Genomic DNA, 21,248 nt, shown 5'->3' on the forward strand with positions numbered 1-21,248 from the left:
TTGGGGAACAGTGTGTACTTCCAGGACTTTTTCCCAAGTCAAGTTGTTGTCCTTTCAGTCTTAGTTGTGGAGGGCGCAGCTCAGCTCCAGGTCCAGTTGCCGTTTTCTAGTTGCAGGGGGCAGAGCCCACCATCCCTTGTGGGAGTCGAACCGGCAACCTTGTGGTTGAAAGGACGCACTCCAACCAACTGAGCCATCCAGTAGCTCAGTGGGAGCTCAGCTCAAGGTGCCGTGTTCAATCTTAGTTGCAGGGAGCGAAGCCCACCATCCCTTGTGGGACTCGAGGAGTTGAACTGGCAACCTTGTGATTGAGAGCCCACTGGCCCATGTGGGAATCAAATCAGCAGCCTTCGGAGTGAGGAGCACGGAGCTCCAACTGCCTGAGCCACCAGGCCGGCCCCCTATCACTTTATTTTAAGTGTTTATTGTAAATAGCAAATGGCCAGGTTATGTGTGAGCATGAGTGTGTGCATTGAACTTAATTGAAAGGCTACTGCTGTTTTGAGGAGATTTTGTTTATTCACATTTATTACAGCAGCCAACGTACCTAACTGGGTTCCTTCTATCTGACTTTCTCTCAGGTATTTACTTTTCTGTTTCTTCCTGTTCCCGTGTCTTTGATTTTGACAGTCCCCTTTACCCTTGTGAATTCATTCTGTCACATGATTCCGGTAACAGCCCCTTGCCTCTTCAGACTCATTACTAAATGCACAACATCTAACTACCACTGAAAACGAAACATTGCTCATTACGCCCCACCCCAGGCTCTCATCCCCTCCCTGCTGCCCTCATCGTGGACTATTTGCTTTCTCTGCTCCATTCTTTCCCCTCCCACACCCCTACCTCCAGGATAAGACCTTTGGGAGAACAACATGTCTTCCCCCTCTCAGGTTTGACCCAGGTCATTTGTTACTTTGGTTCCTAATGACTAGGCTTTCCTGTGCAGACACAGCTTTTGTCCCAGTGGCCTCATTTGATGTTTGCATTCCCCCATCCTGGGTGGCCCATGGCAGGGGACAACACCTTCTGTGTGCAGGGCCAGTAGATGCCCCCTGTCCCGGGGCTCAGACAGAGCTGGGTGTCGAGGCCAATGTGGGCTCCAGGCTGGGCCCCAGGCACCTCCCCTGGACCTGAGATGATTGCTGCTCCGTTTCACGTGTCCCACGCCTTCCAAGGGCACCGGGGAAAGGCTGGGTATGGTCCCAGCGGGGCCTGGATGCCTAATGGGTGCCATCCCTGCCTTTCCAGGCAGAGGGCTCGGCTCAGAGCATGACGCCCGCGGTTCTGAGACCACTGTGACGGGACCGTTTCTCACCATGTCAGGCCGTTTTCTGGTTGTGGCATTGCTGTTGCTCTTTCACTGGTAGGAGGACCCAGAACGGGGGGCCCCAGGCTCCCACCCCCCAGCTCTGATTGCTGCCCCACACCCTGCCCCCCAGGTGCAGACAGATGACCTACTCGGGTGACCTGCCCCAGATGTCTGTGGTCTTCATCTTCGTCAACGAGGCCCTGTCGGTCATCCTGCGCTCCGTCCACAGCGTGGTGAACCACACGCCCCCCCAGCTGCTCAAAGAGGTCATCTTGGTGGACGACAACAGTGACAGCGGTGAGTGGGGCCAGCGAGGGCGCGTGTCATTGTCTGGAGGCCGTAAGTCTGAAGTCAGGGCAGCCGTCATCGCCACCGTCTCCAGAACTTTCCATCATCCCAGACGGAACCCCTGTCCCCACGAAACACTCACTCCCCTTCCCCCATCTCAGCCCCTGGCACCACCATCTGCTTGCTGTCCCCATGAATCTGACTCCTCCAGGGACCTCATATACGTGGCGGGCGTCACACAGTGTGTGTCCTTATGTGACTGGCTTGTGCCACTCAGCACCAAGTCCCCAAGGCTCATCAGTGTTGTGTCAGGTGTTAGAATGTCCTTCCTTTTTGAGGCTGTGTGGCTGCACTGGATTCAGCCGCCCGCTGGGCGCCGCCCCCTTTCAGGGCTGAATGAGCCATTCCATTTGCTCCTGTATCACGACACTGGCCTCTGAGTGAATCACTTTCCATTGCTTCCCACTGAAACGCCGCCTGTGGGGGGTCTGTGTCTGCGTGGCCCCCAGCACGTCGGATCACATCCAGCACGGAGGGTCCCCTTGCATATTTATGGATGTGGACTGGGGCACCCACACCCCGACCTGTGCTCGCTGACCTCTAGTCTTGTGACCCCAGGCTCCTCCCGGGGTCGCGGTGCTGAGACGTCTCTGTTTCCCCCGCAGTGGAGCTCAAGTTCAACTTGGACCAGTACGTCAACAAGAGGTACCCGGGCCTGGTAAAGATCGTGCGGAACAGCAGGCGAGAAGGCCTGATCCGGGCGCGGCTGCAGGGCTGGAAGGTGGCCACGGCCCCTGTCGTCGGCTTCTTCGACGCCCACGTGGAGTTCAGCACCGGCTGGTAAGGGCTGGCGCAGGCGGAGAGCTGAGCTCCCAGCCTCGGCTGGCTTGTGGAGTCCTTGCAGGAGCCAGTCAGAAGTGATGGGCCTGGCAGGCAGGACGGCGTCCAGCCATACGGCTTCTCCATGCCCAGCTGCCTGGCCCCAGAAACCGTGTGTGGGGGGCGGGTCTCAGGAAGTATCCATGTGAGGACTGACCTGTACCCTCACCTTGAGCCCAGAGGAATTGTAATTGGCTAGTAATCCCGACAGGTGACAGAATAAAGCGAGGACAGGTCAGGGAAGTCCGCACAAGGTTGGGGGCCATTGCTGTGTATACGTTCGGTTTATAGAGTCCTGGTACAAGACACCAAGCACAAGTTGGAAGCAATTTCTTGTCCTTGTGGAACATTCTAGATCAAAGGCCACAAGTTTTGTGTCACCCCCACCACACAGGGGCAAAGTGGGCTTCTAATGAGAAAGGTGGGAACATGGGGCACAGGATGGTCTAGAAGCCCCACCCACAGGGAGACAGGGCCGTGTCCCAGCTCGAGTAGCAGGGAGGTGGGGCCCTGAGGTCCTCCTTCTGGGTGGGGGGCCATGGGGGCCCGTCCAGCACATCAGCAGCCTGAGAGCTGGCAGGAAATGCAGGTCCCTGCGACCTAGGGCTTCTGGAGTGGGGCCCAGGGATCTGTGTCCCTCTCCCGGGGGCTCCTAGAGTGACCGGCCTGGGAGTGGTCCTGGTGCCTCTGACCAGACCCTGGTATCCCGAGCCAGGTTCTCACAGATGGTGTCTGAGGACGTGTTGGCAAAAGAGCAGGATGTGCTTTGGAGTTTTCTGGAAAGCCCTGCTGGGCTCCTGGCATGTTTCCGTATTTCCTCTCTGGTGGCTGCATCTGGGGGGCGTCCCCAGAGCCCTCGTTGGGCCCAGGCCCTACAGTGTACACCAGAGGATAAATGGCAGCTGGATGGGGAGGGCAGCGGGCGACGACCGAGGCAGGCTGTGCAGGAGTCACGGCAGTCGGAAGCGTGCACAGAGAAAAGGTCTCCTGGCTGTGTGTCGGGACCGGGGGCCGGGGGGGGGCATTAATCCCCGGGCGTGCTCCGTTTCCCAGAGTGGGGACATTAGACGCATGCTTGTTGTCAGGATTACATGTGTGTGGAGCCCCTCGATGGTGCCTGGCTCCAGCACAAGGGTGCTAGATAAGTACCTACCTGGGATTGCAAACCAGGACGCCAGGGCCCAACGGATGTTGGAGGTGGCCTGGGACGTGAGCGCGTGCTTTGGACAAATGAGTGTGGGCAGAGGGAGGGTTGCTTGGTGTGTGAGTGTCTGAGGCCCCCGTAACAAATGACCACAAATGAGCTGCTTCAACAACAGGAATTCATGCTCTCCCAGTTCTGGAGGCCACAGTCCAAACTCATGCTGTCCCAGCACCGCGCTCCCTCTGGAGGCTCCAGGGGAGGGTCCTTCCTGCCTCTGCCAGTCTAGGGGCTCCAGGCGTCCCCAGGCTGTGGGCACATCCCTCCCATGTCTGCCTTGGTTGTCATGAGGCTTCTCCTCTGTCTCAAATCCCCCCTCCTTTCCCTTAGAGGGACCCTGTCACTGGGTCGAGGGAACTCAAATCCAGGATGATCCCACATCTACAAAGACTCTATTTCCCATTAGGTCGCATGCACAGGTTCCAGGGGTGCGTCTTTTCGGGAGGGCCACCCTTCAACCCTGTTCCAGCTTCTGGTGGCCGCAGGCGTCCTTGGGTGTGGCTGTACCATCCGGATCTCTGTCTCCGTCATCATGGCTTCTGCCCTCTGTGGGTCTGTCTCTCTGTCTCTCAGCAGCACCTTGACCCTACCAGTGGATTTAGGGCCACCTGGTAATCCAGGATGATGTCATCTCAAGATTCAGAAGTTAAATCCACAGTGGGTGGACCCACAGGGAGCCCACAGTGACCTTGGGGGGTGACCCACACCCAGGGGAAGTCAGCCCAGTTGGCCACCTTGTCCCACATTGACAGACACTAAAACTCACAATTTTTATATCAAAACTCCCAGCTCATTTTTAAACCCTGTGAAGCCTAAACTAAAACATTCTGTGAAAAACTGTCCCCGAGGGAAATGAAGGATGGTGGGGGCATTGATCGGGGATGGGTGCGATCGGCAGGGTCCCGGGGCTGGACGCGGTTGCTTTGGACACGTCCCACAGACCCGGTTCAGGGGTCCCCACTGGTCCAGTAAGGGTCTGGTGTTTCGGGTCTCCTAATAGCTTCAGCTGGCTCAAACAGGCCTGGTCTCTTAGGCAGGTGAGTGGAGACTTCCTTCCACGCTCCCTCCACTTTCCTGGGCATCCCAGAACCCCAGGACCACGAATGTGTTCTGAGAGTTGGTTCCGTCCGTCCCAGCACATACCTGACCGACGTTCGAGTTATCCTCCTGGCCCCCATTTCTCTCTCCTCTGCCATGCCCACGAGGCTTTTCTTTCCCTATAACATCTGTCACCTCTGTCCTTAATTACGTAGTATTGTCTGCCCCCCACCAGCGTCATGCTGTTGTGTAGGTTGCGCACTGTACAACCACACTTGGTGACTCTTGTGTCCCTCTGGTGTATGTGAAACTCCCTGAGGTGCTGGGAGGGTATTCGGGAGAGCCACCAGTCTGTCACGTCAAGCCACTGTACCTCAAATTTCAGAGCTGAAAACCCAGCGATCCATCCACAGAGAGCCCTCCCCTCCCAGAATGGGCTCCACAGAGACCCTCCTTAGTAGCAGACGTGGCATCTGCCGAGAGCCTTTTCTCCCCAAGCACTTTCCTCCCGGTCATGACTGACTGTTCCTCTTGAAGCTGAAAGGCAGGGAAGTGCCAGGCTCAGCAGGATGGGAAGGCAGGCAGGCAGGCAGGCCACAACGCGGCTCTTGCCAGGAGGGCGCAGGGGACTCACCCCCAGCTGCCCTGAGCTGCACCCCCGAGCCTGGCCTGGCCCCTCTGGCCCTCACTGCAGCATTTGGCTGTCCGGCCACCGGGTCAGCGGACGGCTCGTGCTGGCCTCTCACCCTTCAGTAAGCAGGTCATCCCCAGCCGAGGCGGTACCTGCTTCCCCTCCCCCGGGGGCTCCCTGCACAGACAGCCTGGGACTCGCATTGCTGCCCAAGGAGGTCCCAGGACAGCCTGTGTCCTCGTGTCCTCAGGCCCCTCTCCTCCCTGCTTCATCTCCTGCGCTGCCCCCATTTCTCCACTCCAGCCACCTGGCCTGCTTCCCGGGCTCACTGCACTCCCCAGGGTCTCAACGCTGCCTGTTCCCTCTGCATGGACTGCCTGCCCCTGACACCCACTGCCCCCTCCTCCACCCACTCCAGTCATCGCCCAGTGCATCCCACAGGACACCCTCTGTAAAACTGCAACTCCAGCTTCCGTACCTTGCTCTGTTTTTCTCCCACAATACTTGCCGCCTGCTCATACGTGATGTCGTGTGTTTATATGGTATTGTCTGCCCCCCGTCACTGCATGCTGTTGTGCAGGTTGTGCACTGCACAACTGCACTCGGTGGTCTTTCTCGTCCCTCCGCTGTTATCACAGGCTCCCGAGGTGAGCGTTGTTTTCCTTTTTAGTTCACAATGTATTTGAATTTGTTAGAACAGAATGTGGCACATGATCGGTCCTCAGTTGATGCTCGGTTGTACCTTCCACAGGTGCAGCTTGGTGGGGGCGGGGGGACGGAAGTGGATTCGGTGCAGGGAGAGACCCAGTGACAGATTCAGCTGACCCTCTGGGAACTCTGGAGCTAGGGCAGCTCTCGGATATGTCACAGATTTGGCCACAATGGTTTTCACATCCCATCAATCAGTGTCAATCAGTCATTAGCTGTGGGCTGCCCCAGGCAGGCCAGACCTCGGGCAGGGGAGTCTGCAGCCCCTGACCCTCAGGCCCCGTGTGGCCCCGGCTCTGGACTCCCACTGGGGGTGAGTGGGGCCGTCCTTGGGGACGGGGCAGGGTTCCTGCCCCAGGCCCTTCCTCACACTGCCTGCCCCGCAGGGCCGAGCCCGCCCTCACGCGTATCCGGGAGGACGGCCGGCGTGTGGTGCTGCCGGCCATCGACAACATCAAGTACGACACGTTCGAGGTGCAGCAGTATGCCAGCGCCGCCCACGGCTACAACTGGGGCCTCTGGTGCATGTACATCACCCCCCCACAGGACTGGCTGGACCGTGGCGACCAGGCCGCACCCATCAGGTGAGCAGCGCGGCGCGAGGGCGGGCGACGCCCCCTGCACCAAGCCAGGCGCCAGGCGGGAAAGGGAAAACGGCGGGAGGCAGCTGGTGTGCAGTGGGACATGTGACGGGAAGCCAGGGAGCTGGCTCCGATTTGTGACCTGAGTGATGACAAGGTCAGGTGGGCAAGGAGGACAAAGACACAGACAGACAGAGAGAGCACATATGGCCGAAGAGAAAGAGCCAGGGAAAGAGACAGGAAAAGAGACAGGCACAGAGGGAAGGACAGGGGACATGCAAGGAGAAAAAGCGAGAGGGAACAAGAAAGAAAAATTACAGAGGAGGACAGACAGAGTCAGGATGGAGAGCCCAAGAAACAGTGATAAAGGGGAGTGTTCGAGAAACAGACAGACAGTGGGGTCGAGACAGAGACAGAGACCCAGACAGAGACCCACAGTCCTTTAATCAGACCCTGTAGATTGTCCTGCAAAACATTCCTTTTATTTTGAATCAGTTCGCAAACATGATAATGGAGAGATTTTTGCAAATTAAAAATACACAAATCCAGCATTTTTTGAAACATAGGAAGGGCCACGTTCTTACAAGGCAGCAGTCAGCTGACGCTGAGAAGTGGCCCACGTCTAAATGAGTGTGTGGTGCCCGGTTTGCCATGTCCCCACCGCTCCCTCTTGTTCCCTGACACACTGCCACCACACCTGCTCGGTCAGTCTTCACGCACCTGGCTCGTTCCATTCCCGTCGCGGAAGCAGCTCCCACAGCCCCCAGCGCTGCCACGTCGGCCGATGCCCTGGGAAGTGTGCACTTCAGAACCTGGTATGACGGCTGCTCGGGGCCCAGCCAGGCCGGAGGGGTTCCTCCAGGAGTGAATGGGCGTCTACGGCATCTGTTGTCTGCGTGCAGCCTTTGCCAGGTCTCCCCACCAAGTCTGGGACTTCAGGGGCCAGAGCTGGGACCCTTCCTGCCTTGTCTGTACAAACAGATGCTGAAAGCCTGGTAAAACAGCTCTTTGCCCAGGAGTCACCAGGACTGTCTATGCTTGTACCTTCGATAGCCCTCTGCTCCCAAGAGGGTCTCAGGGGGCGTCCAGGCACCTGTCCTCTACAGGCAAAGAGCCGTCCAGTACTAAGTTAGGCCTCAGAGCCATCTGGGCGTCCGGCAGGGAAGCCAGCAGGCACTGGGCCCCAGCCCCACTCTGTACTGATTTTGGGGGAACAGTAACGCTGCTATTACAGGGCTGCTCGAAACAGGAGGACTAAAGAAAGGGTCCCAGAAGCTGGAGCGGCAGCCCCACAGGGCCTCACACTGTCCCTTTGGTCACTTACTTGGAAACGGGCTCCTGACAGCTGGCAGCGCTTGTGCAGTGAGCAAGAGGGGTCAGCGTGCACAGAGCTCAGCCATGTCCAGAGCTGGGTGGACAGACGTCTCCAGAACCACAAGGCAAGGAGCAGTGGTGCAAAGGTGCTTCATTTGAAGTGCACTTGATAACCCCCGTTTGATAGAAAAGCAAATGCCCAGTGTCTGACATTTGAGGAGTCAGTGAAGTCAGAGAACCCAATGGGAGGCAGCTCCCGCCGGTCTGGGCAGCTTCTGGATGCCCCAGGCTGCACAGGAAGCAGCATTCTGGGGCCAGACTGCATTTTATCTTCAGCTCTGCTGCTTGACAGCATCACTGGGGGAGCTTTGGAAACCCTAGTGCCAAATCCCAAATAACAAATGGACGAAAGCCTTGATCAGATACTGCATACAAACAGACAGACCCACAGGAGACAGACACATGGGAGACAGACGCATGGGGAAGACAGACAGACACACGGGACACAGAAGCTTCCGGGCTCCCAGAGGTGCTGCACAGGCGAGGGCTGGCACTCCAAATGGCGGCAGAAGGCCAAGGCCTGGGACTGGCCAGGCCGCGCGGCCCTTGCGTCCCGATGGGAGGAGCCCTCGGCCCCGTGTGCTGGGTGGGTCTTCCCACCCTCCTGCCCAGTCGTGCTTCCAGAGGAGCAGTGGCGCCCGGCGCCCTGCAAGAGGCGCTCTTGGTGACCCGCTGACCGAGCCCCAGCCCTGCCGGGTGGAAAGCTGCCGCCCTTGGGACAGTGGGTCCCACCAGCCCTGAAAACTGCTCTCGGGTCCCCTACCTCCCGCGTCTGGTGGAGGAGCAGCTGCCTTCTCCTGGAGGGCACTGCACGGGATGTGCTGGGAGAGGCGACGTTCCAAGAATCACTTTAGGACATTTTCTTGCCATTCATTATCCTCAGAGCTCAAGGGAGAAAAAAGAATGAGAAGAAATTATAAGGCTAGGATTTCTAGAGGACAGTGTTTCAGTCTTGGCAGGAAGGAGACAGCCAGCTCCTCTCATGTCTAAGACGGAGACTGGGGCCAACGGGGGGCTGCTGTGTGCTAAGGGTGGCCAGGGGTGAATGGCGGTGAAATGGAGGTATTTCTGGGGTTCTGATGAGGTCAAAGGGGACCCACAAACCAGCGGTGTGCTTGTTCCTGCCTTTGTGTTGCCCCCAGTGACTCAGTGGTGGTCGGGGTGCACAGGCATCTCCTTCCTGACCTAGCGGGTTTGCACACCTGTCCCCTAGGAGTTCAGATTCCTGCCAGCGGGACTAGTGGGCCGCCCGGGCCTGTGGGTGTGAGCCGGCTTCCGGGAGCAGGAGGAGCCTGTGGAAAAGCCAACCAGGAAGGGCCACACACTGCACCCCACTCCCCCCATAAAGCAGGGGTGCGTGGGACGAAGGTGTACACGTGAGCTCACAGACGTACATGCTCACGCACACATGCACTGGTGTACATGCAATGCACAGAAAATCACATAGATACACACAGACACACAACACACACACGCTTACTCTCGATGCACATACCTGTGCACAATACACACGCTCACTCCCACACACACCTGCACACACACATAATTGCTTCTCGAGTCGCTGTGTAGAATGGTGACCTTCATCTTCTGATGTCCATTTCTCGTCTTCCAAGAAGCCTTTCTTTTTTCTCTTTTTTTTTAAAAGATTTTATTGGGGAAGGGGAACAGGACTTTATTGGGGAACAGTGTGTACTTCAGGACTTTTTTCCAAGTCAAGTTGTCCTTTCAGACTTAGTTGTGGAGGGCGCAGCTCAGCTCCAGGTCCAGTTGCCATTGCTAGTTGCAGGGGGTGCAGCCCACCATCCCTTGTGGAAATTGAACTGGCAACCTTGTGGTTGGGAGCCCGCGCTCCAACCAACTGAGCCGTCCGGGAGGCAGCTCAGCTCAAGGTGCTGTGTTCAATCTTAGTTGCAGGGGGCGCAGCCCCCCATCCCTTGTGGACTCGAGGAGTTGAACTGGCAACCTTGTGGTTGAGAGCCCACTGGCCCATGTGGGAATCAAACCGGCAGCCTTGGGAGTTAGGAGCACGGAGCTCTAACTGCCTGAGCCACCGGGCCGGCCCCCAAAAGCCTTTCTGATGGCTCTTGGTGGTCACGGCAGCCAGAGCTGTGTGGTTGGGTCACATCAGAGGGGTGACTCGCTCACTTGTCCACGCTGATGGACTCTAAGGTGACCTCCCTTTTGCTGTGATAACGCACTGCAATGCACAACGTTGCAAATGGCTTTCAAATTAGTTTCCTCAGATAAATGCAGCAGTCATTGTATCTGCTCCCATTTATATGGCTTTTCCAGATTTACAGACTCAGGAGTGTGCACTGTCCACGTGTATGTGTCTCGGTGTCTGTGTGACCTTCTGTGTGTCCACTGTGTCTGTGTGTGTGTTGCTGCAGCTGTGTCTGTGTTTCATGTGTGTTGCATGTGTATACGTGGGTTAAGTGTGTCTGAATGTATCTATGTGTATCTGGATATGTCTCTGTGTGTATTTGTGGGATCATATGTGTGTGTCATGTGTGTCTGTGTCCTTGTGGGTGCCTGTGTGTGTTGTGTGTCCATGCACCTGTGTATCTTCATGACTGTAGTCTCTGCAAGGCAGGAACCTTGGCTGTGAACATGCTGCAGCTCAGCCTCACAAAGGAGAAGGACGTCTCCACCAGGAACCTGCCCTCAGCCTCTGCTGTTTCCTGCAACCACAGCAGAATTTCTCATGCAAACAAATTCAGTGCCAGCTCATTCTGCTACCATCGCCTCACGAGTTTAAGTTTATTTTGGAACTCAGAGCAATAATAAAAAAAGTCATTACCAGCGATAATAGACTTGGCAGGGAATTTGGCAGTTCCATCCATCAGAGAGCACTCTGAGATTTGTGTGCAGTTGTTAAGAAAGTGAGAGAAATGCCTGTTGCATGTTGGTGAACTGTAACCCGGCCACACGCTTGTTGTGAAAAGTCAAAGGCGGCATTCAAATGTCGGGACCGTTAGATCTGTGGTCAAAATCCAATGACAACAGATTGGATCTTTGCAGAAGTAAAAGGACGCCTGTTTTCTTGGACAGCTGAGGGGCACCTACCCCTGACTTCCCAGTCACAGGGGGCAGAAATGCTTCTTTTAACTTGTGGTTGAGACCAGCTGCTCTCTGCTGAGTTCATTGGAGAGGTATTCGGTGAGGACAGGAGCAGCGGGGGGCATGGGGCACGAGCAGAGGGAGTGGCTTCCACCGGGAGCGGCAGTGGCTGTGGGGCCTTCAGACCCAAGGGGGCCTGCTAGTCCTCGGAAGAAACTAAGCCCTCAGCCTGCAAGGGAATTCCCTTTGTTTCGAGGCAAACTCTTCCATCAAAAGCTTGGGAGGTCCTGCTTGCTTACAAAACAAAGACTGTGTTTACTTCTTGCTAGAGAGATATTTTTTATTTCTTCTTTCATTGTTATCCCCACCACCTAGAAGACACTCACTGTATCCCAAATTGATGATTGACTGAATGGATGAATGAATGAATGAATGAATGAATGAATGAATGAATGAATGAATGAAAGTGTGTACCATTCGCAGTGATACTGTCCCCTTACTGTTCACCACCCTGTCTCAGGTGCCTGGCTTTCTCATCACTGCTCCATGAGACCACTTCCCGTGGAGGACACACACAGCACTGACACATTGTTAATGCAGATTAGAAAAAACTGTACCTAGCACATCCATGTGTGATTTCATAGACACGATTGCTTGGGATGAGGGAAGATTTACTGACATTTCAAAAATACATAGATGTACACAGAATTATTACAGAAGTGGCAGTACAGTTGGCAGCCTGTGGCATACAGCTGCACAGGTTGTGCACTTGACAATCCCAAGGCATGTCCTTCAGAGTCTGACATCCAAGAGCTTCTGTAGATTTGAGCAGTGCACAACCTACACGACTGCCCGTTCCAGCCCTGGCTATTGATACACAGATAGGACAAAATAATGAGGAGGGTAGGCAAGTGACTCAAGCTCGGGAAATGATGTTCAGGGCAACCAGACAACTCACTGGGAAGGTGATTTTTCAAACCCCGACACTAAGTGGCCCGAATTGAATGCCCGCCCAGGCTTGAACGGGCAGTTGGACTTGGTCTGTGCTGGCTGCTTCTCCAGGCTCTGAGGGATGCAAAGTCTAGCCTGTGATGACCCCACCTGAGTTCTCGCAGCTGCAGAAATAGCTGTGGGAGCCCTGAGCTCAGTGACCTGCAGAGGTGAGCCGCTCAGGGATGAGGTGTGGGGGTGGGCAGAGGGCTGGGCCCACGCAGAGCTCCAGGCTGCTGGCGACCCGCTCACACGCTCTCCGCTTCCCCCCAGGACCCCCGCTATGATCGGCTGCTCGTTCGTGGTGGACCGGGAGTATTTTGGGGACATTGGCCTGCTGGACCCAGGCATGGAGGTGTACGGTGGCGAGAACATTGAGCTAGGCATGAGGGTAAGTGCCGTCTCGGGGGAAGGCGCATACGGGTGGGCCTGTGCGAAGTGGGGCCCGGCTGGTCTGTGGCCCCAACGGAGAGCCAACGTGAGGAAACTCAGCACCGGCACCAAGAAGCATTGTGCCTGTTGAACATAAACACAAAAGGTTGTATTTCTTATGTTCATTTTTATCACTCAAGCCACTCATGTCTGTTGTCTTACACTGATGGGTAGGCTGGTGGCATGGTTGGAAATCTTAGAAGCTTGTTCCTTTGTCACAGGGAGTTTGAGTGTCTGCAGTGAGGAGACCCACCCTTACGCTGTTTGGGGTATTTGTCTTGGTTGGATGTAAAAGATGGGAGTGCAGGCGGGAGTTTGGGGGTGCTTGAATCCCCTAGGACTGCTCAGGGGGAGCGTGGGGAGCAGCTTGGTACGGAGGCCCCCAGAAGGGCAGGACATGGCTCCGAGAGGCTGGAGGCCCTGGCCCACATGAGGTCGAGGACGTGCCACCCACTGAGGGCACCAGGCACCCCCCACAGAGCCAGAGCTGGCCCAGAGCAACTGACATCACGTGCCTTAGGCCTCCTTCCCACCCCTTTCCTCCACCCCAGACTCTCTTCCTGGTTTTAAACCACCTCATCCTCAGTACCTAGAGAACCGGTGGAAAGTTTAGAAGAATCTTGGTTGCCAATCAGGGACCCCAGGGTGGCAGAGCTCCTTCTGCCAGGTGCTCTAAAATTAGGTGCTCTCAGCCCCACCGGAAACATGCTGGGTCACCCGGTGCTTTGGGTGCTTTTGGGTGCTTTGGATTCCCTCAGGGACAGGACAGTCCCTCCCCCATGGCATGGACAGTGCCAACCTCAGCAATGGCACCCGATGCATGTGGGTGGCGGCTTTTGAGGTAGGAAAGGCTCTGAGAGCAGCTCCCGGCCGGCCAGTGCGTGGTCCAGACCCTCTGTAGCCCGTTTCCCGCAGGTTGCTGGCCTCAATTAACACACGCTCTGTGCACCGTGCATGTCAGGCCTGCAGGGAACAAAACACGGGGATCCTGCCTTTCTGCAGCTCCTTGCCAGGGGTGGAGGCTGTAAGAGGAAAGAAAGTGCCTCTCTTGGTGAGAAATTCGAAAGGGAGGAAGAAGCAGGGGGGAGGTGGGGAGTGCAGGGAGGGGCCTGGTCAGAGAAGGAGACAGCTACAGAAGACTAGGAGCTGTGGACCTAGCGGGGCAGGAGGGGTGTCCCTGGCAGAGGGAGCAGCAGGTGCAAAGGCCCTGAGGCAGGTCAGCCCGTGTGGAGAGGAGGAGCGAGGCAGGGCCGCTTCTGCTGGGAGTGAGTGGGGGCCCTGGGGACTCGGCCCGCTTGCCTCCCAGGGGTCGCTCTGTGATTTCAGGGTGGAGGGGTGAGGGGAGAAGCGTGTTGCCTGCTGTCCACAGGGCCTGTAAGTACCCCCAAATGCGAAGGGCCTGGGGCTGGGCTCGGGGTCTCTGGTGGCTGAGCTGTGTGGCGGCGTGGGGCTGAGCTCTGGTGGGTCTGTAGTTTGTTTCTGGGGCTTCATTTGTTTCTTGGGTTTTGCCTATGGGCTTTATTCACAGAAAATATTATTTAAGGCAAGTTTTTAAAAATGTCTAAAGTATCTTGAAGTTGCCCATTTCAAAACCGATTTGCTGTAAGCTTTTAAGTTAAGCCCCGACGTGGTCTTATTACGGCTGTAAGTGTAATTGGGTAAGAGCACTCACCTTCCCTTTTTCTTTGATGAATGTGTGGTTAACTGAGGTCAAACAGATTAAATGCCAGTAAACGGCAATCAGTTCCATTTCTGCCTGTAGTTAAATTCCCCTGAACCTTTAAAATGGCGCTGATAAATGAAACCTATTTTCTTTCCTCTTTAAGCATTTTGAATACCTGACATCATAGCAGAAATTCCCCCAAAGTGTTTTAAAAAATTCTCGAGCACCTAATAAACTAAACTTTGGCCAAATCTCAGGTTCTTGGAAACATTTCAGTTTAACTCTCTGCCATGATCCAATTTTAAATCACGAATTCAGACTCAGCCCTGCGAGTGTGGCCGTCACTTTCCTGAACTGTTTTGATCATTAAACCCCAGACGTCTGTGAACGATTCACGAACCTCACAGGGTGCCGGTCCTCCGTGTCTGACTTACTTCACCGTCTCTCCATGCGGTCCCAATCCTTTCCGGGGTCAGAGAGGGCATCCACGTGCCCGGGAACAAGACCCAGAGCCCCAAGGGAGCTGCCACTGCACACTGGGAGGTGCCATCTGTCACCTCTGCTGTCTTAGGCACCAACAGCTGACCCTAAGGAGGGGCCGGGAAGCCGGGCCCTGCCTCCGACCCCTGGCATTCCAGGAGCCTGGTGAGAGGGCACCTGGGCAGGGGGACAGCCCTGGGGAGGGAGGACCAGCCACCATCGCAGATGCCAGGCGCCCAGGCTGGAGGGGCCAGGAGAGGTACCAGGCTGCCCTCCCCGAGCGCCGTCCTTCTTCCAAGGAAACCTGCCGTGGGTCTCAGGTGTCTAGTAAGCATGGGGGACACACACGGAGCCGACAGACATGGGGGTGGCAGAGCCTGGTGAGAGTCCTGGTCCTGGCTGGAGGGGCGGGTGGGGACTTCAGGTGTGGACCCCCGGGGATGCGGAGTTCCTGCAAAGCCAGGTGTCTGTGTGGCAGGACGGAGGTGTCAGCCTGTGGCTGCACTGTGGGAATCATCGCTTCCTGAAACCAGGCCTGGGCGGGGCGCTGCATGGAGCAGACTGTCAGGCTTTTAAAAAATGGGGCTCAGATGGGAAATCTCCAAAAATGATACACAGTGTTCTGTAGAGTAAGTGTGAGGCCCTGGCTTCTTGTTCAAGTGGAAAATTCTGTGCTGTCAGAAGGAAAATGATAATGGGGTGCCTCTCGGGTTCGTGTAGGTGACGTTGGCTGAGGGGCAGTGTGCCTGGGCCCCTGGTGCTCCGTCCTTTTCCTGGAGGCCTGGGCGAGGACACTGAGCTTGCTTCACGTCTCGCTTTGATTTCCTCGCCTGGATAGTGGTGTTGGTTATATGGACTACCGTGTTTCCCCGAAAATAAGACCGGGTCTTATATTAAGTTTTGCTCCAAAAGACGCATTAGGGCTTATGTTCAGGGGACGTCATCCTGACAAATCATGCTATGGCTGATTTTCCGGTTAGGTCTTATTTTTCGGGGAAACACGGTTATACAGATGATGGGTGGGTAGGTGGGTGGGTGGATTAATGGCTTTCTCAGTTGGGTGAATGGATCACAGGATCGGTTTTGGAGCCATGGATTATTACAAAGGCAAAGAGAAAGGCCAGTTTGAGTAGATGTTGGCCCTCACTTGCGAAGTGAAGTCCCATTGTCGGTGTTTTCAAGGTGAAAACCGGCTTCCATCACATTCAGTGGATGCCAACACCCAGAATAACATTCGGCAGAGACACAGCATCGGCTGCAAAGTGGCACATACTCCCATCGGCACCTCCAGGGTAGTGACATGGCATGTGGGTGTGGCACGTGGACGTCAGGAAGCAGGCGGGTCTCGGGAAGATGATGACCAGTGAAAGTCAGGGAGGTGCCCAGGGACGGGTGCTGCAGCCTGGGGACCCATCGACATTGCCACCAGCCCCTCCTCCTGCCACAGAAAATGTCCTTTGTGACAAGACGCCAGGCTGGCGTCCCACACGCCACGTTCCAGCTTCCCTACTGCTTGACTGTGCTGGGGACAGCTGGTTCCCGAGTGTGGCCCACATGATAACCCTGCTGGGAGAAGCCTCTGAAATGCCGGCCCCACGGCTCTGCGGGCACAGGCGCTGCTGGAAGACGTGGACACACACGAGCACCCAGGGTCTCTCACCTGCGTCCCTCGTCTGCGGCGTGTGCTGCCTGTCTTCCAGGGGCCTCGTGGGCTGGTCACGCTTGTGTTGTGCTTCCCTCCCTTCCTGCACTGCCCCTCCCCCCCAGGAATGGCAAAGCCCCTGAATGTCACAGAGCCCTGTCTGCCTTCCCTCCAAGTGTCTGGCCACCATCTCGTTAGATATAGTATCTTGCTGAGTCCTGGACAGCGGAATGGGGGAGGGGGTGATGGGTTACACCCTCAGGCCTGGCTGGTAAAGCCCCCACGTGTCCTCCACACCCTCATCTGTCTCTATCCACAGCTGAATGTTGAGGTGGGAGAGCCCCTGGGGCAGCACAGCCACTGCCGGAGGAGCCTGGTCCCTGGACGGCGGCATGGGCAGCCCCCTGCACCAGCTGGCCTGCTTCGTCTGGAGACACGAGCCAGACGCTAGCTGCTGTGTTAACACACTGAAATTTAGGTGTGGATGGGAGCCATCGGTTCATCCTGTGGACACAGCACAGGACCCTGCTCGGCATTCTGGGCCATCATGGGGGACAGGGGACCGTGCCAGCCTCGCCTGACCCTCAGGCAACCTGGCAGGGCCGAGCTCTTTGGAAACGGGGAGACTGTCTCCTAGGTGAGCTTGTCACATCGCTTCTCAGCCTTTTGGCTAAGACCACGTGCAGATGAGCTGGTCACCGCTCTCAGCCAAGGCAGCAGCGGAGGAAGCAGTGTCCCCAGGAGCCAAGACTCATGCCCAGAAAGCCTTTCCCACCTGAGCCTACATCAGGGAAGGCACTCCATCCGGCCGTGATTTAGATGCCAGAATGCCTCTCTGCACATACATGCACACACACACACACACACACACACACACAAGAGGCAGCCTACAAAGGGCTCATGAAATTGTAGCTCAGGGTACAAGGAATTGTTTTGTCACTGAAACCCTCTGCTGCCACCTGCAAATCTTAGGAGAAAGAGTTGAACGTCCTGGGCCGGTCGCCGATGAAACCTAATGACTTCTGTTCCACCGAAGCAGTGGAGACAGTGGCGGGCGCGTCTGACTTGGTGGGCAAACCCGAGGCATCTGTGCGGCATTTCCTTTACACGTGGGACCGGGCAGCGGTGATGAGGACACGAGGGGTCGAGCCTGTTAGCAGCAGCAGACGGCGCGCCGGCCACACACGCATTTGCCCAGCCTCCTGATTCTCATCCAGCTCGGCCAGAGACGAGCCACAGGGACAGATGGGCCTCTGTGAGGTGACCACCAGGCTGCAAGGCACATCTTGCTCTGGGATGAAAGCGGGAGGGAATTGGGGTCTGTCCCCCTGTCACCTGCTGTTTTATCGCCAGGTGACTGCAGCCCTGACTCGCTGTTTGAAAGTGTAGGTTTGATCCTTATTAAAGTGAGGTGAGGCCTGAGACAGGGGCGGCTGTCATTGAGAGGGGAGGGTCCTGTGAGCTCCGACGCCATTGGATGGGGGAGGCCTGGACCTCAGGCCGGAGAGCGCGTGTGGGAGCTTGTACCTGGCAGCAGCTCTCCAGGCATGTCCTCCGGCCAGGCCACTGCTTCAAGGGGACAGCTCCAGGCTAGATGGCCTGTGTGCCGCGTTCCTGGCTGCGGGGAGGCTGTGGTATAAATTAAAGGAACTCCGAGTCCAGAAAAGCGGCTCCATAAAAATGATGTTGGATACTTTCTCCCATGCCCCGCTCTCCGCTCTGTGGGTGAGAGGCAAAGCCACGCCTCCCTGTCACTGGCTTCCCAGCTCAGGTCGCAGGAGGTGCAGCTTTTGAATAGCAGTGGCACTCCAGAAAAATGTCATTTTGATCATTGCAGTGGCCTGAAGAAAAAGGGGCTGAAAACGAGAGAAATGTCAACCTGCTTCAGGATGAATGGTCTGAGAACGTGGATAGGAGGGAAGACGCTTGGGGCCATGTCACCTGGCTGCACACTCCCGAGGCCACTAGCCACCCCCCCATGATGGCCCTGGCCCACCCCACCCCCGCGGGCTCACAGTCAGGCCAAGACCCACATTGCCTGGCAGCACCGAGAGTGGTGGCTCCAATCTGACTGTTTTTTTTAAAAGAAGCTTTAATTGGCAAAGGGGAACAGGACTTTATTGGGGAACAGTGTGTACTTCCAGGACTTTCGGGGAACAGTAATGTGTTTTTCCCGACTCATCAGCTTCATCCAACTCAAGTTGTTGTCCTTTCAGTCTTAGTTGTGGAGGGCGCAGCTCAGCTCCAGGTCCAGTTGCCGTTGCTACTTGCAGGAAGTGCAGCCCACCATCCCTTGCGGGAGTCGAACCGGCAACCTTGTGGTTGAGAGGACGCACTCCAACCACCTGAGCCACCTGGGAGCTCAGCAGCAGCTCAGCTCAAGGTGCCGTGTTCAATCTTAGTTACAGGGGGCATTGCCCACCATCCCTTGCAGGAGTCGAGGAATCAAACTGGCAACCTTGTGCTTGAGAGCCAGCGCTCCAACCAACTGAGCCATCTAGGAGCTCGGTGGCATTTCATTGACTTCATTCTAGTTGTAGAGGGCGCAGCTCACAGGCCCATGTGGGAATCAAACCGGCAACCCTGTTGCCCAGAGCTCGCGCTCTCACCAGCTGAGCCACCCATCCGCCCCAATCTGACTGTTTTGACAATGAATAAGGCATTGACTGACACCTGTGCTGACGGGTCAGTATTCCTGGATTTCTTAAGGGCTGGGTCTTACCTGTAAGGACTGCTGCCTCTCTGGACTCCCAACCTCAGGGACCAGCTCCGAGAGGCTGAGATCTGTGGGGCTGAGCGGTGGGCTCCTGGGGGTCCCTGAGGGCCCAGTGGGGGTCCCTGCTTCTGAGCACCTTCCCCTGAGCAGCTGCCTGATACCTGACACCTGGCCCTCCCATTGTGTTTGCTGTTTCTATTTGGGTGGCAATTAACCAAGCTGATTAGAAAATTAGTGGTTGAGACACAGGGTGAGTGTGACGGTAACATTTAGGTCATGTGACCGTGCTCTGTGCCACCTGCACAGCTCTGGGTGAAGAAGAAACTTGGGGCTTCACCCAGTAGTTCTGGCTCCCTGCCTCCCCACGGGCCAGCTGTGTGATCTTGGATTTGTTTCTTAACCTCTCTGTGCCTCAGTCCTTATTTTCACCCATAATGAGAACAAGGTTAATCCTCCACCTGCCCCAACATCAGATCGGTGTTTATCTTCATCCCACTGCCACCTGCGGGTCCAGCTTCATTAGTCAGGAACGTAACAGCAGAAAACCCACTAACCAAGGCTTGAACAGATAGAGATTTAGTTGTCTTGTGAAGCACAGACCTAATATAGCAGCTGCACAGTAAGCACAGGAGCTCAGACTCTTTCTCGTTTTCCATCAGCCATGGTCATAAGATGGCTGCCACTGCTCCAGACCTCCCGTCTGCTTTCCTAGCGGGAAGAAGGGAAGGGGGGCAAAGCACCCTGCCAGCTGGGTCTGTCTGTTTTTGGCATAAGCCACAGCTTTCCCAAAACCCTGTCCTGAGACTTCTGCTTAGAGCTCATTGGCCAGAACTGTAGCTGCAGGGGGCAGGCAATCCGGGGTTTGTGATGAATTGAGTCTGGAGCCGTGGCTCCATCATCTCTCACCTAGAAATGCCCCCCACTGGCCTCGCTTCACTCTTGCCCCCACAACCTGTTCTCCACACGGAAGCTGCCAACCCAGGAATGCCCCGAGTTTGAGCCTCGAGCCATGTCTGCCTTCCTTCCCCCACGTCTCAGCCAGCCTTTAGCTTAAAATCCTCGTGGCTGCTAAGTTTAAGTAGAACATACAGAAGTGAGAGGGGGTCATGGTGCAAAACTCTATTTCTGTGATGGGTGAGGGTTCACACGGTCAGGGATTTTAGGAGTCTTAGTTAAGAGGAGCCACTGAGTGTCGACTTCTTTAGATCCAGACCGTGTGTCTGTTTGGGGGACTTGAAGGGGTGTTTGAAAGGAAGCTGCTCTTTTTAAATTAGATTGTGGGTTTGTTGAGGGGTTGGTGGTGGACATGAACCCTCCTGGGCCAGGCTTCCTGGCACAGAGCCAGCATCGCGTGGCCGTGGGGTGGGCCCCAGACGGGGATGCAGCTTTGTCCAGGCTTTGGTGAACTTGAGCCCCAGCCATGGCTGCATTTCCACTGGTGTCCCCTGGACGCACCCACAGGCACCAGGCCTCCCAGTGCCCCAGCAGGTGTGTCCTGGGGTCTGTGAGCGGGATGGGGTGGCGGGTAGGGGTGGAGGGACAGAGCCGGCCACCCAGAGGGGCCGCTGTCCCCGCAGGTGTGGCAGTGTGGGGGCAGCATGGAGGTGCTGCCCTGCTCCCGCGTGGCACACATCGAACGCACCAAGAAGCCCTACAACAACGACATCGATTACTATGCCAAGCGCAATGCCCTGCGGGCGGCTGAGGTGTGGATGGACGGCTTCAAGTCCCACGTGTACATGGCCTGGAATATTCCTATGACCGTAAGCCAGCCCGGGCAGGGGCGGGGAGGGGCTGTCGAAGCCAGAGCCAGGCCCTTGTGTACGCCACTCTGGGAACAGCCTTGGGGGTTGACAGAGCGCATAGCCTGTCCTCACGAGGCAGGGCCTCCCGAGCTTCTCAGCGAGGACGGTGAGAACGTCATCACTTCCACCAATGAGAGCCATTCCTAGCAGCTGTTAAGCTCCTTGGCAAGCCGCACACACTGAGCTGCTTCAGTGGCAGACAGGACTCAGGCGTCACTGTTCCTGCTGGGTGAGCCCCCAGGAGGATAACAGCGCCTCCTAGGGCCACCACAGGGTGTCCTTCGCAGCCGAGCTCAGCACGGAGGCCAGTGATGGTGACGCTGAGGCAGGAGAAACTCATAGCAATCCTGTTACCCCCACAGACAGCTCCAGCCTCACACAGGGAACCACGGCTCCTGGGGCAGAGCCAAAACCCACTGAGGTCCCCTGCAGGACCTTGTTGAGGTCTCAG

The 21,248-nt window shown here is 56.3% G+C and overlaps 1 protein-coding gene across 5 annotated transcripts in view; it reads left to right on the top strand.

The window, feature by feature from the left end:
* Positions 1-21,248, top strand: part of GALNT9 (polypeptide N-acetylgalactosaminyltransferase 9) — a 61,649-nt gene that overhangs the window by 31,368 nt on the left and 9,033 nt on the right. For all 5 annotated transcript variants that reach the window (XR_013992459.1, XR_013992460.1, XM_081036699.1 and 2 more), the window contains exons 3-7: positions 1,440-1,606; positions 2,263-2,437; positions 6,441-6,638; positions 12,333-12,450; positions 20,570-20,755. Coding sequence is in view for 3 of the 5 variants with exons in the window: in XM_081036699.1 (XP_080892825.1) it covers positions 1,440-1,606; positions 2,263-2,437; positions 6,441-6,638; positions 12,333-12,450; positions 20,570-20,755 (844 nt within the window). In the remaining 2 variants the exon portion in view is untranslated. The remainder of the gene's footprint in view (positions 1-1,439; positions 1,607-2,262; positions 2,438-6,440; positions 6,639-12,332; positions 12,451-20,569; positions 20,756-21,248) is intronic.

This window comes from Rhinolophus hipposideros (genome assembly GCF_964194185.1).
Source record: "Rhinolophus hipposideros genome assembly, chromosome: 24".
Lineage (NCBI taxonomy): Eukaryota > Metazoa > Chordata > Mammalia > Chiroptera > Rhinolophidae > Rhinolophus > Rhinolophus hipposideros.